Source organism: Furipterus horrens, unplaced genomic scaffold, assembly GCF_987537825.1.
Source record: "Furipterus horrens unplaced genomic scaffold, mFurHor1.1.pri manual_scaffold_11, whole genome shotgun sequence".
In the NCBI taxonomy this organism is placed as follows: Eukaryota; Metazoa; Chordata; class Mammalia; order Chiroptera; family Furipteridae; genus Furipterus; species Furipterus horrens.
Window position 1 is genome coordinate 3,640,650 of NW_028327181.1, and position 16,778 is coordinate 3,657,427.

The 16,778-nt window shown below is 49.4% G+C and overlaps 1 protein-coding gene across 7 annotated transcripts in view; it reads left to right on the plus strand.

Annotated features, from left to right (window-relative positions):
• The window catches only part of KDM2B (lysine demethylase 2B), a 113,635-nt gene that overhangs the window by 69,291 nt on the left and 27,566 nt on the right, over positions 1 to 16,778 (plus strand). For all 7 annotated transcript variants that reach the window (XM_090290609.1, XM_090290610.1, XM_090290606.1 and 4 more), the window contains one exon: positions 5,118 to 5,204. In XM_090290609.1, coding sequence (XP_090146735.1) covers positions 5,118 to 5,204 — 87 coding nt within the window. The remainder of the gene's footprint in view (positions 1 to 5,117; positions 5,205 to 16,778) is intronic.

Genomic DNA, 16,778 nt, shown 5'->3' on the forward strand with positions numbered 1-16,778 from the left:
TCAGCCACTGGATGGTGTGGAGGAAGCCTGGGGTAGGGGCTCAGACAACTTTCAAGGAGCCCAGCTCTTTCCCCTGACCATGGGGTTCAGGGGCAGTTCATGATAATGCATCTCAATTACTATGTGCATCTGTAGGCGTTTTCCATATATGCCTGTGTGTGTGTGTGTATATTTATATATACAGTAGTCCCTCGCTATATCGCGGTTCACTTATCACGGCTTCACTGTATCGCAGGATTATTTAAAATATTATATTTAATCATTTACCGTGGGTTTTTCGCTATATCGCGGGATTTTGTGGTACTGTATGCGTATGTTGTTAAAGTGACGTAGGTTTAAGAGTGTAGAATAAATGTAAGGTTCCTACTTCGCAGGGGTGTCTGGAACATAATACCGGCAATAAGTGAGGGTATATTGTATATACACACTCATTTGAACCTCCCAACAATTGTGTTTGGTCTGCATGGTATTAAACATTTTTTCTAACTTGTTGCCAACATTAAAAAGATCAGGAGAGTCATATATAATATCCTGGTTATCCGGGCCCATGATTCTGACCGGCTGCAGCAGTGGAAGTGAGTTACGGCTGACTTCACACACCACAGTCCCCACCACTCCCTACTGCATTCCTGAGTGTGTGTTTCCCATGAGGCTGGCACAGCTCCTTTTCATATAATCTATCCACTTAGCTCATTTGTTGAACACGACAGTCTTTAGAGATTTTTATGCTCTTGAGCCTTGTCTGAGGAGGCCCTTTTTGGGCTAAAGAGATTACTAGCTGAGTGGACAGGCCTCCTGGAGCTGTAGGACAACCGGAGCTTCTGCTAGTGTCTTGAAATGCTGTATGGCCAGGAGCTTGCATGGGTGGAGTGGACCAACGGTGTCTTCCGGTCTCTGGAGACAAAACATTTTGAGCCGAAGCTGGCCTTCAGAGTGTGAGTGTTGTCACAGAGGTGAGCAGCTTCTTCCTGGCTGCACTCGTAGGCCTCGCTGGCCTCTCTTCCCAGGTGCTGGGGAGCTCTTTTGAGCCCTGACTGGCAAGGTGATTCTGCAGCTGTCCGTTAAGAAAATTGCAGGCCCTCTTTCCGTTGATGCCACGGACCCCTGGCTGCCAGAGTGTTGGTTCGGGGTAGAAATGCCAGCTCGCTAGAGACAACAGCCTTACTGGGTGGAGTTATGGGACCACAGGGGATTAGGGGACTGCAGGGAGCTAGGGGACTGTGTGGAATTCCCACAGGGATTTATGGGGACCACATGGAATTAAGGGGCTGAAAGAGACAGGGAGGGGGCCCTTGTTTTCAGATGTTATCTTTTTAACACAAAAAGATTAATTTTATCGTTTATTCATCAAAGCCCAAATATAATAGAAAATAACCCTAAATTAAGAGTCCATTATTCAGACAGGTGTTAAGACCACGGGTTCTAGGGTCCGGCTCAGTCCTCCGTGTGACCATTAATCAGCTGTGTGCTCTCGGGGGTGTCAGTGAGGTGTGGGGGTAGTAGCGACTCGTCGGGTTTGGTGAGGTCTCACTCGCACGGAGCCTTTAAGGGCTCAGGAACCTAAGCTGATGCTGTTATTATTTCAGACACTGGACACTGTGGAATGAAAACAGGCTCATGTAGGTTCAAGTTTGAGAGGTTGTGCAACCCATGACCTTGGGGTTAATCGGGTCCTGAACTTGGAACACACCTGCTCATTTAACACGCTGTGTACCGGGGAATTTAAATGCCTTTTAGAAATGACGAGAATTCTAGCCACCCATACGCGGTGTGTTAAGTTGCCCCTCCTGGGTCCTGCTGTTTGCAAAACAGTGAGTTGTAGAGCCCAGACGGGCAGCCCTGTGGGCTTTTTAAAATCATCACGCCCCTGCCAGGTTCAGCGGAGCCCGAGATCCTCGGGTAACAGTGGGCGGCTGCAGCCTGGTCTGTTCACACCCTGCAGATGCCCCAGAGCTCAGAAACAGGGCACAGCTGGGTTCAGCGTGGCCAGCGGGGTGGTTGCTGAGGCTTTTGTGCTGGGTGTGATACTCAGCCCTGTGCTTGGTATTTGCGGGGAGCAGGGAGGGGATAGAGGGTGGATTGGAGGATGGATGAGACCGGCCTCTAACCTAAGGAGCTCCCAGTGTGGTCATAGACCAAGCCGGGTGTGCTTGGACTTGGCTGCCTGTAGGACCTCGGGCGGATGAAGCGGAGCAGGGATGGCCGGACAGCCCAGTGCCAGGTGTCTGGGCAGCCATAGATCTGAAAAAGGCTTAGTTTGACCCATGCCATCTGGGGCTTCCCCCCCCCCCCCCAAAATTACCTTATGCAGCTAAACCAGCTTTTAAATTCCCCTTTTACAACTAAAGAAACTTTTAAATTTCCCTGTCCTCAGAAATCACTAAATGGATAAATTCCACAGAGGACAGGGCCATGTATCCTAATAGGAAGATGGCGTAAGCCAGAAGGGACTGGCCGACATTTGTTGAGCATTTGCCACGCGCCCAGGATCCCCCATGAGTTAGGATCCGCACCACAACCTGGACGGTGGGGACAGTTATTATCCCATTTCTTGGACAAGGAAACAGACTCAGACGTGGAGCCTTGCCCAAGTCATGTAGCGAATGAGCTTTTAACTCCGATGCCCTCTGGCAAGGGTGGCGTGTTAGTTTTCTGTGACTGCCCTGACAGATGGCCACAGATTGGTGGCTTTCAACAACATAAATTTGTTCTCTACCAGCCCCAGAGGCCAGGAGTCAGACATCAAGGTGCGGGCTCTTGGGGAGGGTCCTTCTGTGCTCTTCCAGCTTCTGGTGGTTCCTGGTGTCCCTTAGCTTGTGACAGCATCACTTCACCCAGTAATGGCGCATTCGCAGGTGCCAGGAGTTAGGACTCAGATACACTTTTGGGAGACCCAGCAGGCACACGATGGGTGGGCTGTCCCAAGGTGCATTGACACCCGGTGGCAGGGGTTCTTACCTGTGGCCAGGGGACCCCTGAGCCTGCCAGGTCCCCCAGACCAGCTGCCTGAGCTCCTCCCTGCCATGTCACTCGCCCTTTCCTGGCCTGTAGTTGGTGGTTCTTGAGGCCTGCCTCTGCTTTATTATCACAGTTGGTGGTGTTTTCAGTCACAGTATAGATGGAGATTCTTTTTTCATTCTTCAGTTTTCAGCTTACGTGGTACTTCTTCCTCAAAGAAACCTTCTCTTGATGCTTTGTAACCTCTAACTCCAAAGTCTTTATTTTTATTTTTTACTTTATTTTATTTTTAAGTATATTTTATTGATTATGCTTATTACGGTTGTGCTAATTCTTTTTTCCCCTTTGCCCCCCTCCGCCTGGTACCCCCCTTCCCTCCAGCAATCCCCCTGTTAGTTCATGTCCATGGGTCGTGCTTAGAAGTTCTTTGGCTTCTAGATGGAGATTCTAATTATTAACGCCCCACCCCAGAAACAGCGGGACCCGAACACATGGGCAACATTAAACTCCTAGAGAGAAGCTGGCCGTGAGGGCAGGCCCACCGCATCCATTGTCTGTGGTTTTCTTGTTAGGTCACCAACTGGGCGTTTCCAGCAGAAAGGGCCCAGGGGCCCCGATCTTTCTCTTTTTGAAAGCTTGCCCTGGGTTTTCCTAGGGAAGGCTTGCAGGGCATATAACCTGAAGGGGTCTGCGCTGGAGTGAGGAGCCACGTTCCCTTGTCTCTGCTTCCGAGAGCTCCAGGGAGTGTAGAAATTCTGGCAGAGCCTAGGGACGCCAACGGCAAGATTCCCTGTGGCACAGTTTCTCTCCCAGAGAGAAGATCTTGGATTAGAACGCACTCCCTGCAGCCTGCCACGTGCAACTGAAAACCGCTTCTCCGGAGGGGCCGGGCCCAGGGCGCCCCCCGGTGGCCACTGGGGGCAGCGCTTCCTCCAGGAAGCGGCTGAGATCCCTGGGCCCCGAGGCCCGCGAGGTGTGAGCACTAAGGGATACACTGCCTGTGGTCTATTTAAAAGCAATAATTAAAAGCAAACTGGTAAGTTGGTCAGCTTTATATTATCAACGGGAATTGGCAGTTCTAAACGATGCCTTCCCCTAGGCACGGATAGTTTCCCAGTTTCTCCCCCAAGCTTTGGTAGCCTCGCCCCGTGCCCCCCCCCACGGAGTACCCGCTGGAGTTGAATCATGCCCACGTTCTTGGTCTCCTTCCTGCTGTTTTGCTTTTTCGATATGTACACACTAGAAAATTTTGTCCCCCAGCATCGTATTTTACCTTTACTGCTACTGTCTGGTTGGCGTTGTAAAAATTTTTTTGTATTAATAGACTTTATGTTTTTGAACAGTTTTACATTTACAGAGAAATTCAGCAGACAGTACAGAGAGTTTCCATATCCTCTGCGCATACTCAGTTTCCTCTATTATTTTTTTTTTTAAAGATTTTATTTATTTTTAGAGAGAGGGAAAAGGAGGGAGAGAAACATCGATCGCCTGCCTCTCATACTCCCCCAACCGGGAACCTGGCCTGCAACTCAGGCATGTGCCCCGACCGGGAATTGAACTGGTCCCTTTAGCTTTGGGGGACTTCATCAGGGCCATTTCCTCTATTATTAACATCTTACACTAGTATGATACATTTGTTGTAATTAATGAACCAATATCAATACCATTAACTGAAGTCTAGTTTATTCACATCTCAGTTTTTACTTAACGTCCTTTGTCTGTTCCTGGATCCCATCCAGGACACTAGGTTAGGTTTATTCTTCTGGCTCCTTAGGCTCCTCTTGGTTGTGACAGTTCTCAAACTTCCCCTGATTTTATTGACCTCCACAGATTTCAGGTGTACTGGTCAGGCAGTTTGTAGAAAGTCCCTCTTTGGGGATTTGTGGCTTTTGTGGCTTCATTTTTTAAACTTATTTACTGGAAGCTTACTATAGGTTAGTCATTGTGGGAGGCTTTGGGGATATAGCAGTGAACCAGGATATTTATAAACAACGTTTATAAATTGGTGACATTGACTTGGTTTCTTCTGGGTGTGTGGGTGGTGGAGTGGCAGACTGTGGAGAACTGGGTTTTTCTTGCTGGCTTAGGTTTCGCCTCCAGCCCCCTTCAAAGACCTTCCCCCTACCCTGGGCTAATATGGCTCCTTTGTTTGGCCACAGAATGTCCTGAAGGAGCACGCGGACGACGACCCCAATCTGGCCATCACTGGGGTCCCCGTCGTCACTTGGCCAAAGAAGACTCCAAAGGTAAGATGCCAGTTGCCCACATCTGGAAGACCATTTCCACAGCCTTTCACATCTCCTGTAAGGCGGATGTTCGCACCTTTTCAGGGGGGACTCCTGGGAGCGGGCACCCAGTTAAGATGGTTTTGGTGATTTGTTCATTGCAAGTTTTTGGTTCGATTTCACTAGCTTGGGAACGACGGACAGTGTCCCCTGGTGGTCACTCGGGAACTGCGGGGAAGTCACGCCTCACCTTTCCCTGTGACTAGGGGAATTTTCTTCCTCTCCTCCCCTTTTTCTTTCTCTCCCCCTTCCCTCTCCGCCTTCTTTCCTTCCTTTCGTTTTTCTTCCAGCTGCTTCATGGGCTGTTTTCTTCTCTTTTGAAAGTGACTTTTTGGCCCTGGCTGGTGTGGCTCAATGGATTGAGTGCTGACCTGTGAACCAAAGGGTTACGGGTTCGAGTCCCAGTCAGTGCACACACACGCTTGGGTTGTGGGCCAGGTCCCCAGTTGGGGGCGCATGAGAGGCAACCGCACATTGATGTTAAAAGAAGAGGAAAGCGACTTTTTTTCTTTCTGTAAAATATGATATTTTGGTACTCACTGTAAAAAATTCTGATCATATAGGAAAGGACAAAGGCACTGGAAGGAGTACTAGTGACGTCTCTGGAACTTATCAGGAACAGTTTGCTCTGCCTAGTCCTCTACGTCCGTGATCTTTTTTAGACCCGAACAACCCTGTGGAATAGACATTGTGCCTCATTTTACAGATGAAGACACTGAGGATTTAAAAGAATTCCCTCATTAGGGTGCTTGGCAGGATGTCTGATGGACAAGAGATCCCAAACTTTCAACCAGCGCCCACTTCAAAGCGCACCATCCAAAGAAAACCAGTAACGTTTCAGTGTGTCTCCTTCTGATGGCTGTGCTCGGGTGGGATTTATAAGCATCAATCCATCCATCTGCGACCAGTCTGTCTATACTCACCTTCACTGCCTTATTTTTTTTTTAACTCCACACGTGAGGATATGTTTTTTTATTGATTTTAGAGAGAGAGAGAGAGAAACATCAATGTGAGAGAAACATCAATCGGTTGCCTCCCATTTGTGACCTGACTGGGGATTGAACCAGCAACCTAGGAAGGTGCCCTGACCAGGAATCAAATCCACAACCTTTTGGTGCACAGGATGATGCTCCAACCCACTGAGCCACCCGGCCAGGGCTTCACCACTTTCCTGAGCAAACTATATATGCCCTCAGAACCATGCTTTCGTCATTTGTTAAAAGCGTTATGCAATATCTACTTTGAATGGTTGTCGTGAGGATTAAATGAGATAATTCATGCCCTGGGATAAGGACTGACCCATGGCTGCTGCTCTCTAAATGTTAGTTATAACTTAAGCAGCATCCTCACTGATGTGTATTTCACTAACTTCTGTTTTTGTTTTGGGGTTTGTTTGCTTTTTTGCCATTATATAAAACACTGAAAGGAACATTCTAGATCTAAAATGGTAGCCACTAAGCTGTATGTGACTGTCAAGCATCTGAAATAGGGCGAGTTCAAGTTGAGAAGTGCTGTGTCAGATACACAGCGGATTTCAAAGACTTACTCCGAAAAAGAACAATGTAAAATATCTCATTACTTTAATTTTTTATGCGATGGAACGTTAAAATTAGAGTTGCCAGATTTTTAAAAAGATGCTCGTTTAAATTTGAATTTCGGATAAACAACAAATAAAAACCTTGGTATAAGTATGTTCCATATATTACATGGGATATGCTAATGCCAAAAAGATTTTTTTGTTGTTCATCTGAAATGTAGTGGGGGATATTGTAATTTTATTATTTGCTGAATTCGGCAACCCCCCCCCCCAATAAAATAAATTGGGCAACCCTAGTTGATCTAATGGATGGGTTATTAATGTTAATTTCACCTGTCTCTTTTTATCTTTTTAAATGTGGCTACAGAAATTTTTTGAATCCAGATGTGCCTCACATGCTTTTGCGTGTCCACTCGGGGTATATTCCTAACCATGGATCTGCTGGGGGAAAGGGCATGCATCCCTTGAGGGCACCGAGGGCATTGGATTCTAGCGCTCGGAAGCCTGGTGGGAGTTCAGGTGGCGGGGGAGCATGGGAAAGGGCTCGCCTCCCTGCCTTCTGCCTCCTGCTCCCCGTCTGTGGAAGCCTGTGGGGTTGTAAAGTTGGCTTTCCCAGACACGGGCAATAAATACAAATGCCGCTTATCCGACCACAAATTGTTCGAGCACCTTGAGACAACCCAGCCAGGCCCCAGGCTGCTCTGAGCCTGCAGGGGAAACCGCGGCTTTGCCCCACTGCTTCCTCAGGGTAGGGTTAGGGTTTGCAGAGTGTGGGATTTTAAAGAGACAAGCTCACCACTGCCCAGTTTCAGAATCCACGGAGAGGCCCAGATGAGCCTCTCCAAGCAAAATCACTCCAGGACTGCACGTGTGCCCTGGCTTCCGGGCCTGAGGCCCTTGCCCACTCCTCGGGGGCTCCGAGGCATTTTATTTTTTTGTTTTTAAAAAGACTTTATTTGTTTATTTTCAGAGAGAGGGGAAGGAAGGGAGAAAGAGAGGGAGAGAAACATCAATGTGTGGTTGCCTCTGGCACACCCCCAAGTGGGGACCTGGCCGACAACCCAGGCCTGTGCCCTGACTGGGAATCGAACCGGCAACCCTTTGGTTCACAGGCTGGCGCTCAATCCACTGAGCCACACCTGCCAGGGCTTACTGTCTGTCTTTTTGATGAAAACCATGCTAGCCCAGTCTTTCTTGTCATTTAGTTTATGTTTTCTATCATTTCTTTGAAGTTTATTGCTTGAGTTTGCAAGGGCAGACCGTGTGGCTTAAATAGAAATTCATTTTCTCACGGTGCTGGAAGGCAGAAGTCTAGGGTCAAGGTGTCAGTCGACAGGATATACTGCTTCTGAGGCCTGTCGTTGGCTTGCAGACGGCCACTGTCCATGTGTCCTCACGTAGCCTTCCCTTTCTGTGTGTCTGCGTCCTGCTCTCCCTCCTTACGAGGACACCAGTCCTGCTGCACTGGGGCCCCACCCTGACGGCCAGGTTTTAACTTAGGTACCTCTTTAAAGATCTGTCTCCAAATACAGTCGCGATTCGCAGATCCTGGGAGTTAGGACTCCAGCCCAGGAATTTGGTGGGGGCGGGGGCACCATTCGGCCCATAGCATTTACTGTAAATGATTAATATTTCAGAGTCACGAACAGGTATAAATAACCTAATGATGATACAACCCCCCCCCCCCCCCCATTCTAGGAATAAATTATTGCCAGTGTAGCCCAAATCCCCTGGCTTTTCCCCCTCGGTGTGTGTACCAGTTTTTAGATCTTATTTACTCCTTACCGGGAGGCAAGGAGGGGGGTCGTCTCGTCTCCACGGTGCCGTGGAAACAGGGGACCCAGCGAGGCGCTCTGGCACCCTTGGGGCCACACAGCTGTGACTAGTAAGGCGTTTTCGTCCCCAGATGTGTTCCTCTGCTCTGAGGAACTCAATGAGATGTGGCGGAGGGAAGGGGGTGGGGAGGCCCGGTGCTATATTTATGCATTTCCTGGCCCGCGGGGTTAAAAAGTGAACAGGAACGGAAGAGGTAAGTAAACGACTGAGCGCCTGGGCCCCGGGGTCTCCCGATTCCCAGGTTGGCGAGGCGGCCGCCCCTCCATTTCATGCAGGTTGGGTTGAAAGATCAAGGGCGCGCGCTGAGGCTGTCAGGATGCGAGGTAGGAGCGGCACTGGGCCTGGGTCCGGTTACTTAACAAGTAATTAATGATAAATGATGATTAGCTAGCGCCGCTTTGATCTCCCACCTTGGCTCCCGGAGGACGGGGTCCTCTCCTGGAACTGATTAGGTGCCGGGAGGTCATTTCTGATGGGGCGTCTTTCAACTCAAAGATGCTACGGGATCGCGCTCCGCCGCCCTCCGCCCCACGGCTGCTTGCGCCGGCGGTGCCAGGTTTGTTTGATCGTCTGCGCCCTGTCCACTTCCTCCCCTGACCAGGTGGCGGGGTTTGGGGGTCCTGTCTGTGTGTGCCCTTAGAACCAACCCGGGGGAACTGAGCTCGTCTGCAGCCCAACCTCTGAACTCAGGAGCGAGGTGACCTGCTCCTCGGCCAGCTTGGGGTTCCTTCCTGGGAAGGAAACTGAGGAAGGGGGAGGCGGAGCCCCGGCTGCCTGTGGAAAGCGAGCCTGTTGAAGCGTCTTGGTTCTCAATCCATTCTCTCTAGTGGCCAAAGATGGCTGCCACTTGAATTCCAATTTTTGGCAATTTTTTTGGAGGGTAGGGGCCGCGTGGCTGGAGTGTGTGTGAACGAGCAGCGTGACGGGGGGCGTGGGGGCAGCCCTCTTCAGCAGTGACGGGATCAGCTTCTTTATGAGGGTGTTACGGAGTGCACAGGAACCACGGGAGGAAGACATACACACACACACACCCCTGACACACACCCACCCACACACACCCCTGATGTGAGTTTGTCACCCTCGGCTCTGCTTTGTTTCTGTTCCCCTCCCTCCACGGTTGGTCATTTAGATCTGGGAAGCCTGACAGCCTTTCCCTGAAGAGAGACACAAAATTTGGTGTAAGGGGCCCCATGTACTTCTGTTCCTCCTCTGCTCCTCAGTCCTGTCACCGCCAGAGTAACGAAGTTGCTAGTACAGTTGAGGAGGAGAAGGGCCACCATTTATGTCATCTGTCCAGGGCCAGGTGGTCTCCTAGAGAGTCTGTGGTCCTATGAGGGGAATGTGTTTAAAGAAATACAGCTTCTGCCCTGACTGGAGTGGCTCAGTGCACTGAGCACCGGCCTGTGATCCGAAAGGTCGCCGGTTTGATTCCCGGTCAGGGCACAGGCCTGGGTTGTGGGCCAGGTCCCCAATTGGGGGCATGTGAGAGGCAACTGATGTTTCACTCACACATGGATCTTTCTCTCCCTCTCTTTCTCTTTCCCGTCCCCTCTCTCTAAAAATAAATGAATAAAATATTTTTAAAAATACATACAGCTTCCTGGGTCCCACCCTGGATTCAGTAGGTGTGGCTTGGGGCTTGGGAACCTGCACTTTCTAAACACTTCACAGGTAATTCTCATGCCTGACCAGGGTGAACTCTGGGGTCAGGTGAACCTGGGGATCGAATCCTGGGTCTGCCACTTACTAGCTGGGTGGTCGTGGGCCAGCCTGAGCCTCAGTTTCCTCATTTGTAAAAGGGGCTAATAACACCTTCCCTGCCATCGGTCCGTGTTAGCAATTATAGTTTTTTTGTAGTTATGATTTATAAGTAAACAATATAACCCTGAATCTGCCCTTCCAGAAGGCGGGAGATTTTCTAAGGAGAGACAGAGGACATAGAAGGCTAAGAGCTGGGAGCAGGGAAGGCAGTGAATAGTTTAGAGACATTGCCCATTGTTATTGGCTGGTGCTAAAACTTAATCTTCAGCAAGGCCGGAGCGGCTTAATTTCCCCGAAGTGCTCACAGGCTGAGCCGGAATGACTGGTGTGTCCTACGAGGGGGCCTGGTTTCATAAAGTGCTTCTTGATCCCTTCCTCACCCCACTGAAGCTGGGGGCGGGGGCGGTGGCGGCAGCTGAGGCCACCGGCTCCCCCACTGGGCTGGGTGGGAGGAGAGGGCACAGGAAGGGCCTGGTGACAAGGCAGCCTCCGAGGGTGGGCACCGGGGATGCGCAACAGCAGGGAGCAGGGTGCAGTGAGGGGACCCAGTGAAAACCGGTCTGGGGTCCTTGTCTGGAACCCCCTGGGTTTTCCTAAGTGACAGCTAAGTCTTGTGGCGTTTGGAGTTGGCAGGTACCATACTTTTGATACAAAGTTGCCCCCAAAAGATGGTCTCTTTATTCTGAACAAAGTTGTTTACACAACAGAAGAATCCCTTGGAGAGAAAATTATTGGTGGTTCAGGGATGCCACTGTTTCTTACAAGCTGGGACCTCCGATTCCAGAATGTGTCAGCGGCTGAACCGCATGATAAGGGTCCCATCGGAGCCCCCCCCACCCCCCCTTTCAGTGGCGTGAACTGAAGCCAGGAGGTGGGGGTTCGTAGTCACACCAGACGTGTGGCCTCGGCAGGACAGGACAGTAGTCACTTTAGCTGCTGGCTTTTGTGAGAGTTTGAACTGTCTTCCTTCTGTGCATGTCCTCTTTGTATAAGGACACCGGTCATTGAATTAGGGCCCTAATCACCTCTGTCAAGACCCCATGTCTAATTATGGTCACGTTCTGGGTGTACGACTTTCCCACGTGAATTCTGGGGAAGATACAGTTCAGCCCAGAAACCTGTTATCAAACCCTCAGCGGCTCTGTCTTCTTTTAAATCACCTCCGAAATCCCCATCCCGGCCTTGAGTGCCCAGGTCTTCAGCTGGAGCTCTGTCTTAGGGCCTGGTGACGGCTGGTCGTTTTCTCAGCCTCGCAGGGGAGCCGAGTTACACCCTATGTCCCATTTACCTGCCGGCCTGGGCCTTTGCTCCTACTGCACCCCGTTGTGGGAAAGCTCTTATTTCCTCACATACACATTCTCCACCTCTGGGCCCAATCCAATTCCTTCTTCACGAGGAAGCTTCCTGATCTGGGTGTTGTCCGCTTGTCCCCTCAGACCCCTGTCCAACCTCGTCCGGCCTGCTGTGTGGGCTGCCTCAGAGGTCAAAGGGCATCCTGGCCTCTCTGGCTTCTGGTTGGGCTCAGCCATTGGGAGGCACCCGCAGGAGATGGGAACACAGGAGGAGAGCGAGGCTGGGGTATTTGTCCCCCCAGCTTCCTCCCCATGGGGTCCTTGCCGATGGGCAGTTTCCTTCCATGGAAGACGGCCACGGCTCCTACTTCACGGCCTTCCCCAGCTTTTCTCTGTGGTCCTGGTAACCCTTCCCGCCCTGAGCCCATGTGCCCCTAGCTCAGAGTGTGTCACATCACCGTGCCTGGTTGCTTCCCTAGCCCTACCAACGCTCTTTAGTTGAGCCTCCAGGTTGGACCCCTCCCTGTGACCTGGTGGGAGGGAGCTGAAATGCCACCACGTCCGCCAAGGTCCCGACGACACCCTCCCCGAGCTCTGCTCCCACCGGATGTCCCCATTCACTCTGACTTCTGCTGCACGTCTGTCCCGAGCCGCCTCTAGTTCCTTGAGACTGGAGCTCGCCTATTAATTTGTTCCTTGTCTGTTTTTGCATCCTGTTGTGCGTGACCGGGGACCACACAAATGCTTGTTGAATGAATGGACTTGGTCCCAAGGTCTTTCCAGAGCTTCCAGCAGATGAGGTTGCGTTCAGTGATTTTTAGTCGCTTTGCTCTGCAGATGCCTCTGCGTCCCCTCCTTCGTGAGGAGAAGGACCTCCACGTCCTTTAACCTGTGTGTCCCAGTCCCAGCCAACTGTGGAAAGGGCGCTGAGTGGGAGCGCCCTAAGAAGTGCCCCTTGGCACCCCCTAGACACGCCTTCGTTCCCCTTTATCTACCGACTTAGAAAGGTCCCGTCTCCCCTGGAAGTTTTCGGCTCTCGGCTGTGTCATTATACCGCCACTTTATTGGGACTTTAAGACAGCCTGCAGCTGAAATACCCTGTAATTAAAGTCCGCAGCCCCAGATTTCTTTCGTAGTCTGTAACCTGCTCAGCTGTCCAATGCCAGCGACACATTCTTGGAAAGCAGTCGTGGCGTTGAGGGTTCCTGCCTCCGGTGGAGGAATTAGAAAGCCAGGCGCGCGCCGGGAGGGGTTTGTGCCATCATCCTGGGCGCGTTTCCGGAACAATGGCCTGTCCTTCAGACTTTTCTTTTTGTCACATGTCAGCGAGTCTTGTCCCGTTTTAAAGGAGGACAGCTGACCCCTGACACTGGGAGTGAGTTGTCCTGTTTTTTCCCCCCTTCCCTATAATCGATTGGGCTCTGTCAGGGAGGTGGGTGTGTGCCCTCAAAGGGTGTCGGATAAGCTGTCTCCACATTCAGGCGACCCAGAGGAAAGAGCATGATTCGGCGAACATTTACATTGTTTAATTTTGCCTCGTGTTACACAGGTGGGAAGGGCGAGTGTATTTGTTGGGACAAAGAAAGGATGTGAGTACACCTGAAACTAATACAGAATTAATAATATTGAGTGTAAACTAATTGGGGAAAAAAAGAAAAGAAAAGAAGGGGACGTGAAACCCGTAGCAGAACCTGCTCTAACCCACCGACCTTCTCCCCCAGTGGCCGTAAGTGCCTAAGCAAAGCGCTGTGCTGGAGTTCAGAGATAGTCTCACTTATAGAAATGATTGGGGGTAGCTATTTGGATTCATTTCTCTCTCTGTCCCTCTCTCTTAATGCTCGTGGGACAAGATGGCGGGAGGGGCCTTGGGGGTGGGGCCACTGTGGGAGCTTTGTTAGTTTGGCTCCTCCCTGTTGATTGGCTCTTCTGGGCATGAGTCTTATTTCTTTTTATTTCTTTTTATCACTGTTTTTTAAATGGTAAAAAAATATACACAATGTAAAATTGACTATTGTAACCATTTTTAGCGCACAGCTTAGTGGCGTTAAATGTATCCATTTTGTTGCACAGCCATCACCACCGGACATTTCCAGGGCTTTTTCATCAAAACCCCATTAAACAGTAGCTCCCATTCCCTGTCACCTCTCCCCAGCCCCTGGAGACCCCCACTCTACTGTCTGTCTATGAATTTGACATCTCCGAGTACCTTGAATAAGTGAAATCATACAGTATTTATCTTTTTGTGTCTGGCTTATTTCATGTAGCAGAATGTCTTCGAGGTTCATCCACGTTGTAGCATGTGTCAGAATTTTCTTCCTTTTTATGGCTGAGTAATATTCCATTGTGTGGATGGACCACAGTCATGATTTTTTTTAAAGAAAATCCTCACCCGAGGATATGTTTTTATTGTTTTCTTTTTTAGAGAGAGAGAGAGGAAGGTGGGGGGTGGGGAGAAATATCAATATGAGAGAAAAACACCAATCCGTTGTCTCCCATGTGTGCCCTGACCAGGGTTGGAACCCGCAACCTAGGTACACACCCTGACTGGGAATCGAACCTGCAACCTTTTGGTGTACGGGATGACGCTTCAACCAACTGAGCCGCCCAGCACAGGTGCTGGTCCACGTGCTGCGTTTCCATTCATCTGTTGGTGGACACTCGGCTTGGTCCCATCTTTGTTGTAAATAATGCTGCTGTGAACGTGGGTGCACAAACATATTTTCAAGCCCTTACTTTCAGTTCTTTTGGGTAAATACCCAGAAATGAAATTGCCAGATCAGATGGCGCTGGTTCACGTTTTTGAGGAGCGGCCGTACCATTTTCCCCGGGGGCGGCACTGCTTTCCATTCCTTCCCACGGCACGGAAGGGCTCTGATTTCTCCACATCCTCACCAACACTTGTTATTTTCTGTTTGTTTGTTTTTTTGTTTTGTTTTTTAGTAGCCATCCCAATGGCTGTTATTTTTTTTTAACTCACTTTTTTTTTTCTAGACTGAGCTATTGTTTAGAAAATTACAGACAAGACAGTTCTACGCCTAAATGCTTACGTTTGCATCTCTGGAAAAAGAAGAACATTTTCTACATAACCAAAATAACATTATTGCCCCTAAAATTTTATAATTCCTGATACCACCTAATGCCTGGTCACCCTTTATAGCTGCCTTGCCCAAACCAGGACCCGGTCCAGGACCACACGTGGCCTCTGTTCTTAATTCTGCTTTTGTGTGGACCTTTCCTAGGACGATGATGGGTAGAGAGAAGATAGGAGGAACATGAGGGACGTCCTGCTTTATGCGTGTGTCTGTCTGCTTCCTCGTGTTGTCATTTTGTGTTTCTCCTCTCTCGTAATTTCTGTAAATTAGACAGTAAATCTAAAGGCTTGGTTAGATTAAAGTTAAATACCATAGTGATTAAGGTAGTTGCGGTCTGATTCTTTCCCCGTTATTCAGTTACGTTTGTCCATCTTTCCTCCATAGAATAATCTAGAAGGGGATGTGTTGGCCCCTTGTCCCTCCACGATTCACTGACAGCTTCAACACTGGTTGATCCGTCTTTCCTAGATCAATAGTTTTATCAGGATATCATCCCTCTCATGAGAACTCCCTTCAGTTCTTTCCCAGAGCTTCCCCTCATCCATCAGGGCTGCCCTTACGGTTCCTCCTCAAAGGGTAGTGTGCCTGCTCCCTCTTCCCCTTTAAGACTCATTTTCAAAGCAAAGCGTCTGTTTAGGGGCAGCTTCCAGTGGTGACAGATGAGTTTTGTCCGCTTTTTCTCTATTTTGAGTGTTACGATAAACTCATGGATTTTCATAGATCCGGGGGGATTTCAAAGGCAAATTGGCTGGCTGGAGCTAAGCCATTTAAAAAGAAAAGCAAGAATGGTAAATGAAGCCAGGCCCATGGCAGCTCTGTGTGTGTGTGTGTGTGTGTGTGTGTGTGTGTGTGTGTGGTCCCCATCCCTCCTCCTGGCCACACCCGCCTGTGAGCACCTGCGTTTGTCAGACCTGATCCCGCCGTGAAAGGCATTCACGCTTTGTCAGAGCGCGTCACTGGCTGTTAGCAGCTCACGGAAAAGTGGATCCAACATGCCCCAGGGTTTAGGGCCGACATTCCCAACCATGTTACCTTTTAGGGATCGAAACGAAGATCACTCTTAAATAAGGGTAAGGTTCTCATAACATACAAATAGCCAGTTTAAAGTGACCACATCAGTGGCCTTTAGTACAGTCACGATGTTGTGCACCCACCACTTCTGTCTAAATTCCGAGGTAATTTCACTGCAGAAAGAAACCCTGTACCCAGCCCCTGGCAACCACCAATCTACTTTCTGTCTCTATGGATTTACCTGTTCTGGACATTTCATATACAGGGGTGGGCAAAAGTAGGTTTACAGTTGTTCATATGGCAAAAGACATGCAGGTTATGACTATTTATATTATTTGCACATACTTACTTACACATTACATCATTTCCATATTCTGTGTTTTGCATACCCACAGCTGTAAACCTACTTTGCCCACCGCTATATATGGAGTTGTGCAATGTGTGACCTTTTGTATCTGGTGTCTTGCACTTAGCATAGTGTTTTCAAGGTTTATGCACATTGTAGCAGGTGTCAGCCCCTCATTCCTTTTTGTGGCTGAATAATATTCCGTTGGATGGAAAGACCACATCGTGTTTATCCCTTCATCATTGGATGGAATTTGGGTTGTTTCCACATTTTGGCCGTTGTGACCAGAGCTGCTATCAATGGTGAACATAATTTTAGTTCTTTTTCTTCTTTTTTTTTTTAGATTTTATTTATTTTTAGAGAGAGGGGAAAGGGGGGAGAAAGAGAGGGAGAGGAACATCGATATGAGAGAAACATTGATTGCTTGCCTCCCATATGTGCCCTAACGGGGGATTGAACCCACAACCCAGGCACGTGCCCTGACCAGGAATCAAACCAGCGACCTTTCCCTTTGCAGGACGATGCTCAACCTACTGAGCCACACCAGTCAGGGCCATGATTTTAGTTCTTCACTGTCTGTCTTATCCCATTTTGGGTAATCTTTGGATGCAGTCTTTGAATTTAAAAACATATTTTGGCTATGTAGAAAATATTCTTCTT